This window comes from Peromyscus maniculatus, chromosome 7 (genome assembly GCF_049852395.1).
Source record: "Peromyscus maniculatus bairdii isolate BWxNUB_F1_BW_parent chromosome 7, HU_Pman_BW_mat_3.1, whole genome shotgun sequence".
NCBI classification, from domain to species: Eukaryota; Metazoa; Chordata; class Mammalia; order Rodentia; family Cricetidae; genus Peromyscus; species Peromyscus maniculatus.
The window spans coordinates 87,892,110-87,903,881 of NC_134858.1; the positions used below are offsets into that span (position 1 = coordinate 87,892,110).

General features: G+C 49.2%; 1 protein-coding gene across 2 annotated transcripts in view; it reads right to left on the reverse strand.

Moving 5' to 3' along the window:
- Tbc1d2b (TBC1 domain family member 2B) overlaps positions 1 to 11,772 on the reverse strand; it is a 71,541-nt gene that overhangs the window by 3,492 nt on the left and 56,277 nt on the right. For both annotated transcript variants that reach the window (XM_006985036.4, XM_042281420.2), the window contains exons 10-12: positions 10,123 to 10,240; positions 4,898 to 5,083; positions 2,917 to 3,038 (exon numbers count right to left, since the gene is read on the reverse strand). In XM_006985036.4, the coding sequence (XP_006985098.2) occupies positions 2,917 to 3,038; positions 4,898 to 5,083; positions 10,123 to 10,240 (426 nt within the window). The remainder of the gene's footprint in view (positions 1 to 2,916; positions 3,039 to 4,897; positions 5,084 to 10,122; positions 10,241 to 11,772) is intronic.

Below are 11,772 nucleotides of genomic sequence, written 5' to 3' on the forward strand. Positions count from 1 at the left end.
GCCTGGAGACCAGGAAAGGGAGCAAGAGAAATGTGCCATGCTGAGAGTCTGACGGGGGAATGTCACCCTGGGAGCCCAGGCCTATCTTTTTTTAAAGATTTATTTATTTATTATGCATACAGTGTTCTGTCTGCATGTATGCCTACAGGCGAGAAGAGGGCACCAGATCTCATTACAGATGGTTGTGAGCTACCATGTGGGAGCTGGGAATTAAACTCAGGATCTCCGGAAGAGCTTAACCTCTGAGCCATCTCTCTAGCCCCAACCCAGGCCTATTTTATGCAGAGAGGCAAGAAGGTTCAGTGTCTAAGGGGATAACCCTAAGCTCAGAACGCTTTTTGACCTGATTCTTCATCTGCACAATTGGGAACATCAGAGGTGTCTCCCCGTATGGTTCCCACACATAGGCGTTTATAACCTGGTGCTCGCTTGGTGGCAGCAGGTATCAACGAGTATGACTCTTCAGGGCCAGTGTCAGGCAGGGCATATTAAGTGCTCAGGGAAACTGTCCTGACACCAATGACTAGGCGTGGTGATGACATCAGATCCTGACATCAGATCCTATCTGTTGTGTGACCTGTGCCCAGACACAGTTCACAGAGGCACACGCAGTGTGTCAAGGCACCAACTGGAAACAATGTCTTAAGTTTGTTACCTTAGCCACTGGTCAGTGTTTAATAAAGAGAGTAAGAACCGTCTGGATGGCTGGCTTTGCTCTCCAGTACTCATGGGTCAGGCACACTGCTTCAATCCTGCCATGCCCACGGCCTTGCTTCCTGACAGCAGGGGGGGTCATTCCCTTGTCAGTCACGGGCCCTATAAACTCGCAGGGACAGCACGTTACCAGAACTTCACCTGTTTCAAACCATTTGTCCTTCTGCTCCTTAGGTGTCTATCTGCGCTACGTTTAGCACAGATGTACATAGGATATGCAAGCTGCCAAGATTTCTCCTTTTCATGTTTAAACAGCTTCTCTTGAAAGGGAATGAAAAGCCTGGACTGGCCGGCTCTCTTCACGGGCCAAGTTCCCACATGCTCTAGGACGGGCAAGCACCAGAGGTTAAGGCAGGCCTGACTGCGCCCAGGTGCTGTCTCAGGCCCAGCTTTGTGATCTAGCTGGGGCACATCACTGGGACTGGGAACCAGGAGTCCACCACTGTCCTTTGTCTTCCGTGAGGCACAGGCCCGCAAACCAGAAAACTCATTCTTTACTATCCAAAGTGAAAAAGGGATGCTACATTATTAACTTACTCCTCTAGCTGGAAAGAGCCGACTGTGACAGGCCTAGGCTGCAGTCCAAGGGAACTCAGGTATTTGCCCTCGGATGCTCGGCCTCTCATGGGCCCCCAGAAGTCCTGCCACAGACACCAACCAGTTCAGTCTTGCATCATCCAAAGTCTCCTGAGTGTACCTGGCTATGGAAGCCCCTGTCCCTCTTTGTAAGACCTATCATCTCTGCAGAACTGCCTCTCCTCAGACCACTAGCATGGGCAGCTCCTTAAAGTACTGGAACTCCAGTGGAGGTGGGGCCAAGGCACCTGCAGCTTCAGCAACCTCCCTGGGGGTGGGGAGGTGCAGGAGCAGGGGCTGGTGGCACTGACGCACACATCGGCACACATCGGGAGCTCTTATCCAGTGACCTGGACGTCATACAGCGAAGGGGAAACTGTTTCAAGAGCCATTCACAAGGTGGCGCTGTAGGATCGGGCAAGATGGGAGTGCCCAGCTCTTTCCTATGGTGAAGTAGAGGAGGGCATTTATCTCCAGGCAGCCCTGACATTCCCCTTAAGACTGTCAGGGTGAGGCAGAGTCTGTCTCTGAACCAAAATGCTCTCAACACAGTGTCAGCTGTCATGTGGGAATTCATTCAGTCATTTTTAATCTTGACCACTGTGAGATGAACAAAATCCTTATTCTAAACTTTTCATCAATCTTTCTCAGCAAACACTCTCAGATACCCCTTCTCACTCGGCACACATCAGGTTATTTTTAGTGTTAGTACTAAGCCTAAAACTATCTTGAAAGCATACGCCTCAAGCGAAAGATCCTAAAAAACAGAGACGACCTCCCTGAGGCCTGCCATGGCTTCTGCCAACCACTCACACTGCCAATGTCCGCACCAGCTGCCGGAGCCAGAGCAACCACCCACTGTGGCCTAGGGAAAAATGGCAGCCCAGACAGGAAATAACTATGTGGCTTGAGGGGTGTGTGTGTGTGTGTGTGTGTGTGTGTGTGTGTGTGTGAAGATTCATGAATATTCCAGCTATTCAAGCTGGAAACCTAGGGTTCTTCCAAGTTCAAAGTCCCAAATCTCTTCAATCTGTCCCACTTTCTCCCACTCTCAGGACACCTCTCTCTGGCTACCACCTTACTTTCCTGGCTCCTTCTGACAGTCACTGTCTGCTCTCCTAGTGGCCAGTCCTGCCCCAACGCCTTCAGTGACTTTCCAATGTTTAGAATGAAGCTCAAAGCCCTGAGCATAGTCTACAGGAGCCATGAGCCCCAGTACCCTGGCTCAAGCTGAGTGGCCCCCTCCCACTGTCTCTAAATACACTTGTTCCCACACCCAGGCCCGGAAGCAGCTCTGTCAAGCGCAACTCCTGCTATTTCCTCCTAGCCTTGTTCTCTTCCAGACTGGCTTCTTCCCACTGGGAGCCGTCAAGTTCAGGGCTATTTTTATCTACCATCCCTCCTGTACAGGTTCTGCACTATCACAGAAACAGAAATGCTTTAGGCGTGGAACATTGCTTTCAGTTCCTAGAATTTATTTATTGAATAAAGAACAAAACCATATTCATCTCTGTCTCCTCAAAAGACTGGAAGGCCATAGCCCTTCCCATTTCTCTCTCTATAAAGGAATGTCCCTCTCGAAGATGGCACCCTGGACAGCTCTGAGTCTGAGGACTGGCAACTCACCTGGCATCAAGGATAGTCCGAGTGAAGTAACGGAGATACTTGAATATGGACATGGAATCTTGCAATTTCAGGATCTCCTCTTCCTTGTATTTGAAAAGTGCCAGGGCAAAACGGAAAATAACCTATGGGAAAGCCAGGGAAACTGTAATTGAAAACACAGTGTGGCTAGGCAGGAGTCCAGACATGAGGCTGGACTCTGGAGCTGGGGGCTGGCTGGAGAAGCATCCTGAAGGCCCTGCCCTTGGGCAGACACCTGAATCGAGGGGTGACTTCCAGGACTGGACAAGGACCTTTGGTACAGAAAAACAAATACTTGAGGTTTCCAACAGTTTGTCCAAACCAGAAACGTTCCTAAGAAGTGAGGAGACTTGTGGAATCCTTTCACATTTGGCTAACCTTTGTATTCAACAAGGAATACTGACCTCAGGAGCAGTTTCACATGAGATCAAAACCAAGGCTTTTTTTTGACTGAAAATGTGAAGCTGCAACTCCCGAGACAGGCACAGTCTGGCTAAGGAGCAGGGGTCTGAGCACCTTTTCAGTACAGTGAAATAATCAGTTGATTTTGCTGATGTTTTTTGGGGTGCTCTGGGCAAGGCTGGGGGAATGAACTGGTGATCTTACAAGTTGAGGCAGCTTTGGAACAAACTGCTTTTCCACATCTTAGAGCCCTGTATGGCCTGAGCCAGCCTACAATGTACCATATTTAGAAAGCAGTATTTACAGGGTCAAACTGTTCATGATTCTCTTTACATACTCTGTACAGCCCAACAGAAACAGTGTTGATGATTTTAGTTGAGAATTCTTTGTATTAATGACACATTAAGACTATAAAAGTGGCAACACCCTATGCTGGATACTGAATCTACATATGGGATAATATATATACTCAACTGCTGTGGGAGTGTAAACTCTTACAGCTTTGTTTGTTTGTTTGAGACAGGGTTTCTCTGTGTAGCCCTGGCTATCCAGGAACTCACTCTGTAGATCAGGCTGGCCTCAAACTCACAGAGACCCACCTGCCTCTGCCTCCTGAATGCTGGGATTAAAGGAATGCACCACCATGGCCTAGCCCTCACAAGGACCATTTGAGGGGTAATCTGGTGTTACCCCAACACTACTGGTGAACTAACCTTTGATCCTGCAATTCTAGGCTAAATCTATAGTGCACATGCATATGTGTGGAAAGATGGAAGTCACAGGAGAGCTGGGTGCAGCTTGTTCTCAAGTGGCAAGAGATTGGAAACAGCCCCATCAGGGGCTGCTATGTTTATTTCTGACTCCTGTACAACAAGGAGTTACATCAGGTTACAACACAGGTCCTGTATGTGCTGCTACAGAATCAGCTCCAAGATCCAGTAAAACAGCATACTTTAGATCAGCTTAAGAAACACAAGAGGATGTATAAACTGAGGAGAAAACAAGATGATATTGGGAGGAGAGAGACTGCTTTCCTACTACATATCCTTTTTATGTTTTGTTCTTATTTTTACTTAATTAAAATGTTTTGTTTGATGTGTGTGCATGTGTGGTCATAGGCTTGTGTGTAGCGCTTGAGGAAAACTTATGGAAGTTGGTTCTCTCTCGCCACCCTGTAATTCCAGGAATTAAACTCAGGCTGGAGGATTGTTGTGTTGTCCCACCAGCCACTTACTTATCCATTTTTGGTGTACTGTGGTGTGGCGTGCGGGGGTAGGAGCGGGGCAGGGACTGAACCCAGAGGCCTCACGGGAGCAAAGCGAGTGCTGAATCACTAAGCTACTGAGCGCTTGGCTAGTTATTCTGAGACAGGATGTCCCTGTGCGCTACCGAGCTCAGCTTCACACTGAGGTTTTTGACGAATGAGCAGGTAACTGCTGTTCCCCAAGGCCTGCAGGAGCATATCACACCGAGGTAACCTTACAAGTTCCAGGTGAACCAGCCACTCGGCCATGTGTATGTCAGTCTGTCAAGCATGTGTCTCTGGAAAGAGTGCACTCACCTTTGGTCCCTCATAAAGGAAAGAGTCCCATATTTTAAAAAGGACGTCGCTGACAACACTGTCCACGAACACCACCAGAAACCAGTTGAAGGTGATGAGGGTGTAGTCCACTTTGTACTGTTCAAAGTGGGTGTGCAATCGAGGCAGCTTTTCACTCATGAGGTCTCTGAACACCCGCTGGTCCACCTGGAGAGGGAACAAAGGGAGAGAGGTCTGGGGTCTGCGGCACAGAACATCTGCCCCACCCGAGAACGGAGGGCGGAGCCCATGCGGACATGCAGCAACACAGCTGTTTCAGATGTACAAGTGGGGCACTCATAGAGCCAGGCTGCTCCGTGGCCCGGGGGGCAGCTGACCTCAAATGCTTCAGGGCCCCTAAGTGGCACTCTCCTCAGGGGATGGGCAGAAGTGAATAGTCTGTAGCCTAAAAGCAGCTCCTGGACTCAACACCTATAGGAAAGCAGGCTGGTATCAGCTTGCTAGTACTTACATGAATACAGGCAGCCCTGGGCAGGTGCATAAGGAAAGGTGAGCCCCTGAACAAGAAAACATTACTACCCACATCCACACAATGAATATGCTTAACAGGGCAGGGTGGGTAGAGAGAACACTAAGAGTTAGAGGACCCTGGGGTACTAGCTGGGTCCACCCACCTACAAAGGATGTTCTAAACAGCCGTGTACTCTGGAAGACAGTTTGTGAACATCAAAAGAGATGTGTAAAGTATTATAAGACAGGCAAGCCACAGGTAGCCACAGGTGGCGGAAGCCACCGCATGTTAGGTCAGACAACCAGTCAGTGCTGGGCAGAAGGCTGAATAAGGGAATAAGGTTCCAGGATGACCTGGAAAAGATGAGTAGGGCAGCTAGACAAATGGATTAGCGTAACTGTGGGCAGGGGTCAGCCTTCTAGGAAGGGGGTTGAGAGGCCACACCAAGGGGCTTTTCCCTGCTCTGTGTGTGACCCTCACAAAAACATCTCTCCTCTCTCTCTCTCTCTCTCTCTCTCTCTCTCTCTCTCTCTCTCTCTCTCTCTCTCTCTCTCTGTGTATAACAGAAACAAGCTTCACAGAACAATGCTAAGGATCATACAGTGGGACTCAGGGCCATCTGGTTACAGTCCAATCAATTTTATTTGACACAGGAAAAAATCTACGAAATCAGTTTCTCCACAGAGTCTGCAAACAGCAGGGAAGAAAGGAGAAGCATCTCAAGGCTCTCAGCAGGATGGGCAATACTGAGGCCTGCTCTCTAGGTCCATCCTTCCAGCTACAACAGGAACGCCAGACTGGATGGCTGAGAGCCCTGGACAAATGGATGAAAACAGAGGAGGGTGCATGGACCTCAAAACTCCTTGACGGTAACTGCTAAAGGTAACTCCCCTTTGAGTGAGAGGTGAGAAAAGGTGCTCAGATCACCCCACTTCTGAGCCTGGCAGGGAGAGTGCAGAGATGTGGCACCTGAGACCAGAGCATAGGGAAGATGAGAACCAGTGGGTGTCCCTTTTAGAGAGAGACCCCTACGATGAGTGGCAAGAAGTGGGTAGAGAGGAACAGGCTGCAGAGGTACAAAGCCAGTCTATAGAGGAGGAAGACTCTGGTCCGCTCATGCTGAGACCATGGAGTAGGTCATCCTCTCTGAGTAGCTGATGGGGAAATCGACTGGATGGCTACTGTGGAGAACAGTTCTACCCGGGAGGGCATCCTGGACTAATCTGCAAAGTCCCTGTGTAATAGTTTTATGTCAACTTGACACAAGCTAAAGGCATCTGAGAGGAAGGAACCTTGATTGAGAAAATGTCTCCGCAAGATCAGGCTGCAGGCAAATCTGTAGAGTAGTTGTTCTCAATCTTCCTGATGCTTCAACTCTTTAATGCAGTTGTGGGGTACACCCAACCCGAAAATTATTTTCGTTGCTACTTCATAACTGAAATGTTGCTACTGTTATGAATCGCAGTGTAAATATCTATGTTTCCACATGGTCTTAGGTGACCCCTGTGAAAGGTTCATTGAACCCTCCAAAGGGGTAGAGATCCACAGGTTCAGAACTGCTGGTGTAGAGCATTTTCTCAATTAGTGATTGATGAGGGATGGCCCAGCCCCTTGTGGGTGGTGCCGTCCCTGGGCTAGTGGTCCTGGGTTCTATAGAAAAGCAGGTGAACAAGCCATGAAGAGCAAGCCAGTAACAAGTGGTACTCCCCCACAGCCTCTGCATCAGCTCCTACCTCCAGGTTCCTGCCCTACATCCTGTGATATAAGCCAAATAAACCCTTTCCTCCTCAAGTTGCTTTGGTCATGGTGTTTCATCACAGCAATAGAAACCCTAACTAGGACAATTCCTGTCAATTAGGACAATAGGTGAGAACATTCCTGGGATTCCTGGAATACTAACACAGCTACAGTCTAATCAAATGTTAACACTTTAGCCGGCAGTGGTGGCGCATGCCTTTAATGCCAGCACTCAGGAGCCAGAGGCAGGCAGATCTTTGTGAGTTCGATGCCAGCCTGGTCTACAGAGCAAGATCCAGGAAAGGCGTAAAACTACACAGAGAAACCTATTCTAAAGGACCAACCAAAACTTTTAAAATGGTAACTGTTTGTTGGAAGTTCTATTTTTTTTAAATATTGTTATGGCTTTAACAATAAAAATGTGCTGTTATTTGTTTTAGAAAGCACAGTTAAACAGGTTCAAGTAGGAACTTCTATTTGAATTTAACCTTTTAAAGGCATAGCTAAAAACTAGCAGGCATGGTGGTGGACATCTATACTACTTACACTTGGGAGGCTGAGGCAGGGGGATCTGGAGTTCTGGGCCATCTACAAAGTCAAAATCAAAGGTATAAACTGCTAAAATGAATGTAATTTTCTTGAATACTTTAAAAAAACCAAAGTGCACATAAAAAGCTGTAGAGCCCACTTCAGCGTTCACCCGTATCTACTTGCCCCTGTCAAACTCAGGTTAGATGTTGTATCCTGAAAACCATTTCAAAAGCTGTCAAACTATCCCACAAGCTGCCTAAGAGGTCAAGCTGGGGCTGGCGTCCATCCACCAGGAAGCATTGCTCCCCGGCCCTCAGAAGCGCCATCCTTGACAGTCAGATCATACACTTTCTGCACACCTGGATCATGACATCAGGGGCCAGAGTTGGGTGACATGAACTGGGAGAGGTCAGATCATCTGTCTCCACCTTGTCTTGCCTTGGGCACTCTGGGGGTTAGGCTGCCCTAGCGTTTCCCGCTTTCTCTGCTGTCCTGGCCCTTTTCTTTGCTGTCCTGGCTACCTTGCCCTCAGGCTCTTCCTGCCTCTCAACCACAGCTGCCTCCCCAGGTCCACAGCAAGCCTGGCATGCCTGCTCACACGACCCATCCTTGCTCTCCTTTCTGCTCCATTTGGGCTAGCACCATGGGCTAGTGGACAGTTCCCACCCACTCTCAAAGCTGCTGGATACAGTTCACCCTCTCACCACTGGTTCTCTGTTTATGGAGTCCTCTACTAGAACACATCCCCTGCTCATCTAGAAAGTTCCAGGTCAGTGCTAGCATACATCCTCCCTCCCACACTGCTGCCTTGAATTCCTGCCACCCCTGGGATGGCTATTACCTCGCTGGATTAACCCTTGCCTGCCTGCCTCTCCTCCAGCTAATCAGTGGTACCATCCAGGCCACAGCTCTGTCATCTTAGGATGTCCAGTACCACCCAAAGAAATGTCAGCACCTGCAGGAGCTACTGTTTGACCAGAAAAGGGAACTGGTATTTAGTGAGCCTGGCCTTATATTCCCAGCTACACTCTCAAGTCATACTATGTAGCAACCTTATTGTCCCCCATTTGGCTTGGGAGAAAAGGAATGTCAAACACACTGAACTAGGGTTAGTTAGTTGCCTAGGGCCAGCAAGAGAGATGGATATCTGAGCATGAGACCAAGTGATGACACAGGATTTATTCTATCCGGGGGGGTGAGGGGCAGCTGAAGACATCTGCAAGGACAGGACATCCACCTGCCTTTGAAGTGGGAGAAAAATATGTCTACACATCTCTTCTTCCAACTGGATGGCCCACTGTGCCTCACTTGAGGCTGTCCTGGGGTTGGCAGAGGGCTGGGCAGGGAGCAGGCTGCCAGGAAATGCTTGCTGAGGCCTCTGTTTTACCCTCCTCCACTGAGCACTGGAGGACATGGGATAAGCATGCCATTCATCGGTGTCTGCAATGCCTGGTGAGGTCCTGGCACACAACATGCACTTCAAGGATGGCAGGAAAGGAAACCTGGCCAGCAGTTGGGCCACGGCAGCAGCAGGCAGCGGGCTTGGGGTTCTAGGTTCTGGTAAGACCAGCACTGGGACCGATGGCATGCTCACTTTTAGAGCAGCCTTATACATACTTCTCAGAGATAATGAGGAGAAATGAGTGTGTGGTAGACACCCGAGACAAGAAACTGGCACCAACATCAGGGTAAAAAGTACCTGATGACACCCCACCCAGAGTGGTCAGGACATCAAGGCTTCATTTTATCTCTTCTGAAACCCTGGGGCACCTGAGGCTCTAAATTCGAGCTTGCGGGGCCGTTTTCAGGGGCTGTGGATACGCAAAGCACTAGCCACTGATTTTTAAAATCCCACCTGACTGAGACCACTGCCTCATCCCCTTGTTGTCCATGTCCTAGGCAAGACCAGGTGGAGACAGATGATCTGGCCTCTTCCAGTCCATGTCACCCTGCCCTGGCCCCTGATGTCAGGACCCGGGTGTGAAATGGAACATGCACCAGATCCTCTGATGGAGGAGGCTACTGCCAATCCCTCTGCAGCTCCTTAAGACTTATCATTGTTTGTTCCCAGAAACTAGGGCATGGCAGGGGAGGGCACCAAGGAAGCTGCTGCTATGGTACCTTTAACAGCTGAGACTCCTCCCACCAACTCTGGTTCCTTCCCCAGGCTGGAGGCTCCCCCAGCCTCCTCAGCAGCCCTTTGTCCTCCCATATCTCCTCCAGCCTGGTCCCCGAATCCTGGAAGAAGTGACCTAACAGACCAGCAGCTCCCCCGACTCCCTGCGCATCTTTGGTCTATGACAGACTGCCAGGGAGGGCTGTCTCTGAGGTGCTCAGGGAGCTGACCCAGTCCACTCATAGAGATCAGCTGCTGCAGTCATGGACACAAGCTGCCCTCTCAGGGTTGACTCAGATGACAACTGGAGCCCTATAAGCCAGTGACCCAGGCACAGTATTTTAAAAGTACCTGGGATCCCAACAGAGTCTTTGTGTAATAGTCTCGAGGCATGAAGACTTCCACGATGGTAACGAGACACCAGAAAGCATCTTCTTGTTCCAGGTAAAGGAGGGCCACCGCCACCAACCTGTGGGCAGACAGGGACAAGGTCAGCGTGGGCTCCTGTTCCTGCCTTCACCATATTCTCTAAGGGCCACTGCGGTTTCCACTTCTCTAATGAAGGATAAATGATTATTTCTGAGTAAGTGACGAATCCTCTACAACTTGAAGAGAAAAGCCACATTCCTCTGATCCCGTCATTTGGTGTTTGTTCAAAGTTGAAATTACTTCCCAGTGAAATTGCCTCCCTGTGACCCGTCAGCCTTGTTTAAAGAATGTTTCATTTGGGCCGTAGAGGTGGCTCAGCCGTTAAAGGCAAGGCTCCCAAACAAAAGTGTTTCACTCTAATATTTTGCTAATGCAGCTAATTCTTTGAGTTCATTGCTTAAAATGTTTTGATTAATCCTTTTATGTCTAAAAAGTAATGTGAATGTAACAGAGTATGAGGTAGTTTAAGAACCTGATTTCACCCGCCATCCAGCTGCCTCTCTGGAGGGGAAATGGGTTGCACAGAATCCCCAGGAGGGGCCTTTGGAGCTGCACACGGTGGGCACACGGGGCAGAAAAGGAGCTCACACATTCCAACTGCTTTGTCATTCATAATGGAAACCTGGCTCCAACCATTTGTACACGGTCATAATCCAGAGGTTGTTGGTAAAACATGACTAATCCCAGTTTCTGAGCAGGGTTAGAGCAGAGGGAATCACAAACTGAGGCTCATGCCTGGGCAAGCTGGCAAGACCCTGTCTCAAAATTTAAAATAAAGGTGTGTGAAGAGAGGGTGCTGGGGATGCAGCTCAGTGGTCCCGCATTCGCCTAGTACGTCTCAGGCTTCGGGTACAATGCCCATCACAACCCAAGCGTGGGGGATTCGGCTGTTCTCAGAGGCAGAGTGCTCGTGTGACAGGTGAGGTCCTGAGTTCCATCACCAGACACGGGCAGAGTTGAGGGAAAGTTCCTTTCCACTGAGCTGAAATCCAAGAACTTCTACCCCAAAGTCTATATGCACCATCCACAGGAGAAATGCTCAGAATTTGCTCTTTCCTTTTTCTTTGATAAAACCGAAAGAAATCAGCAAATCGCAAATTAAAAAATAAGACCTGGGTAGGTGGGCAAAGGGAGGACCCCAGTTTTCCTAAAAGGGATGGAGAGTGGGGAGGAGACAACTGAGGAGAATTACAGGGCAAGTTCCCGACAGGACAGCACAAAACCACAACCAGAGGCACAGCTCCCAGGATGCCAGGAGAGGCACCAAAGAGTCCAAAACAGAACTGTCAGGACATCATTCAACTGAGGCTGCGCATGATAAGCACAGATCCAGAAAGACCTAGTGTTCTCATACTAGGTTCTCATAAGGCAGGGGCATGTACTGGGTATTCTGAGGAAAAAATCTACCCCTACCCACCAATTAAAATTCAGAGGCTTTAACAGGACAGGAGTGGAGATGAGGCAGGGTTTCAGTACCCCAAGGATCACAGAACTGGCTCCAGGAGAACACTGGCAAGTCTTCACTGTGGAGCCCTGGCCTCAGAGTTTCAGCTTCTAGTAAGTTTCAGACTC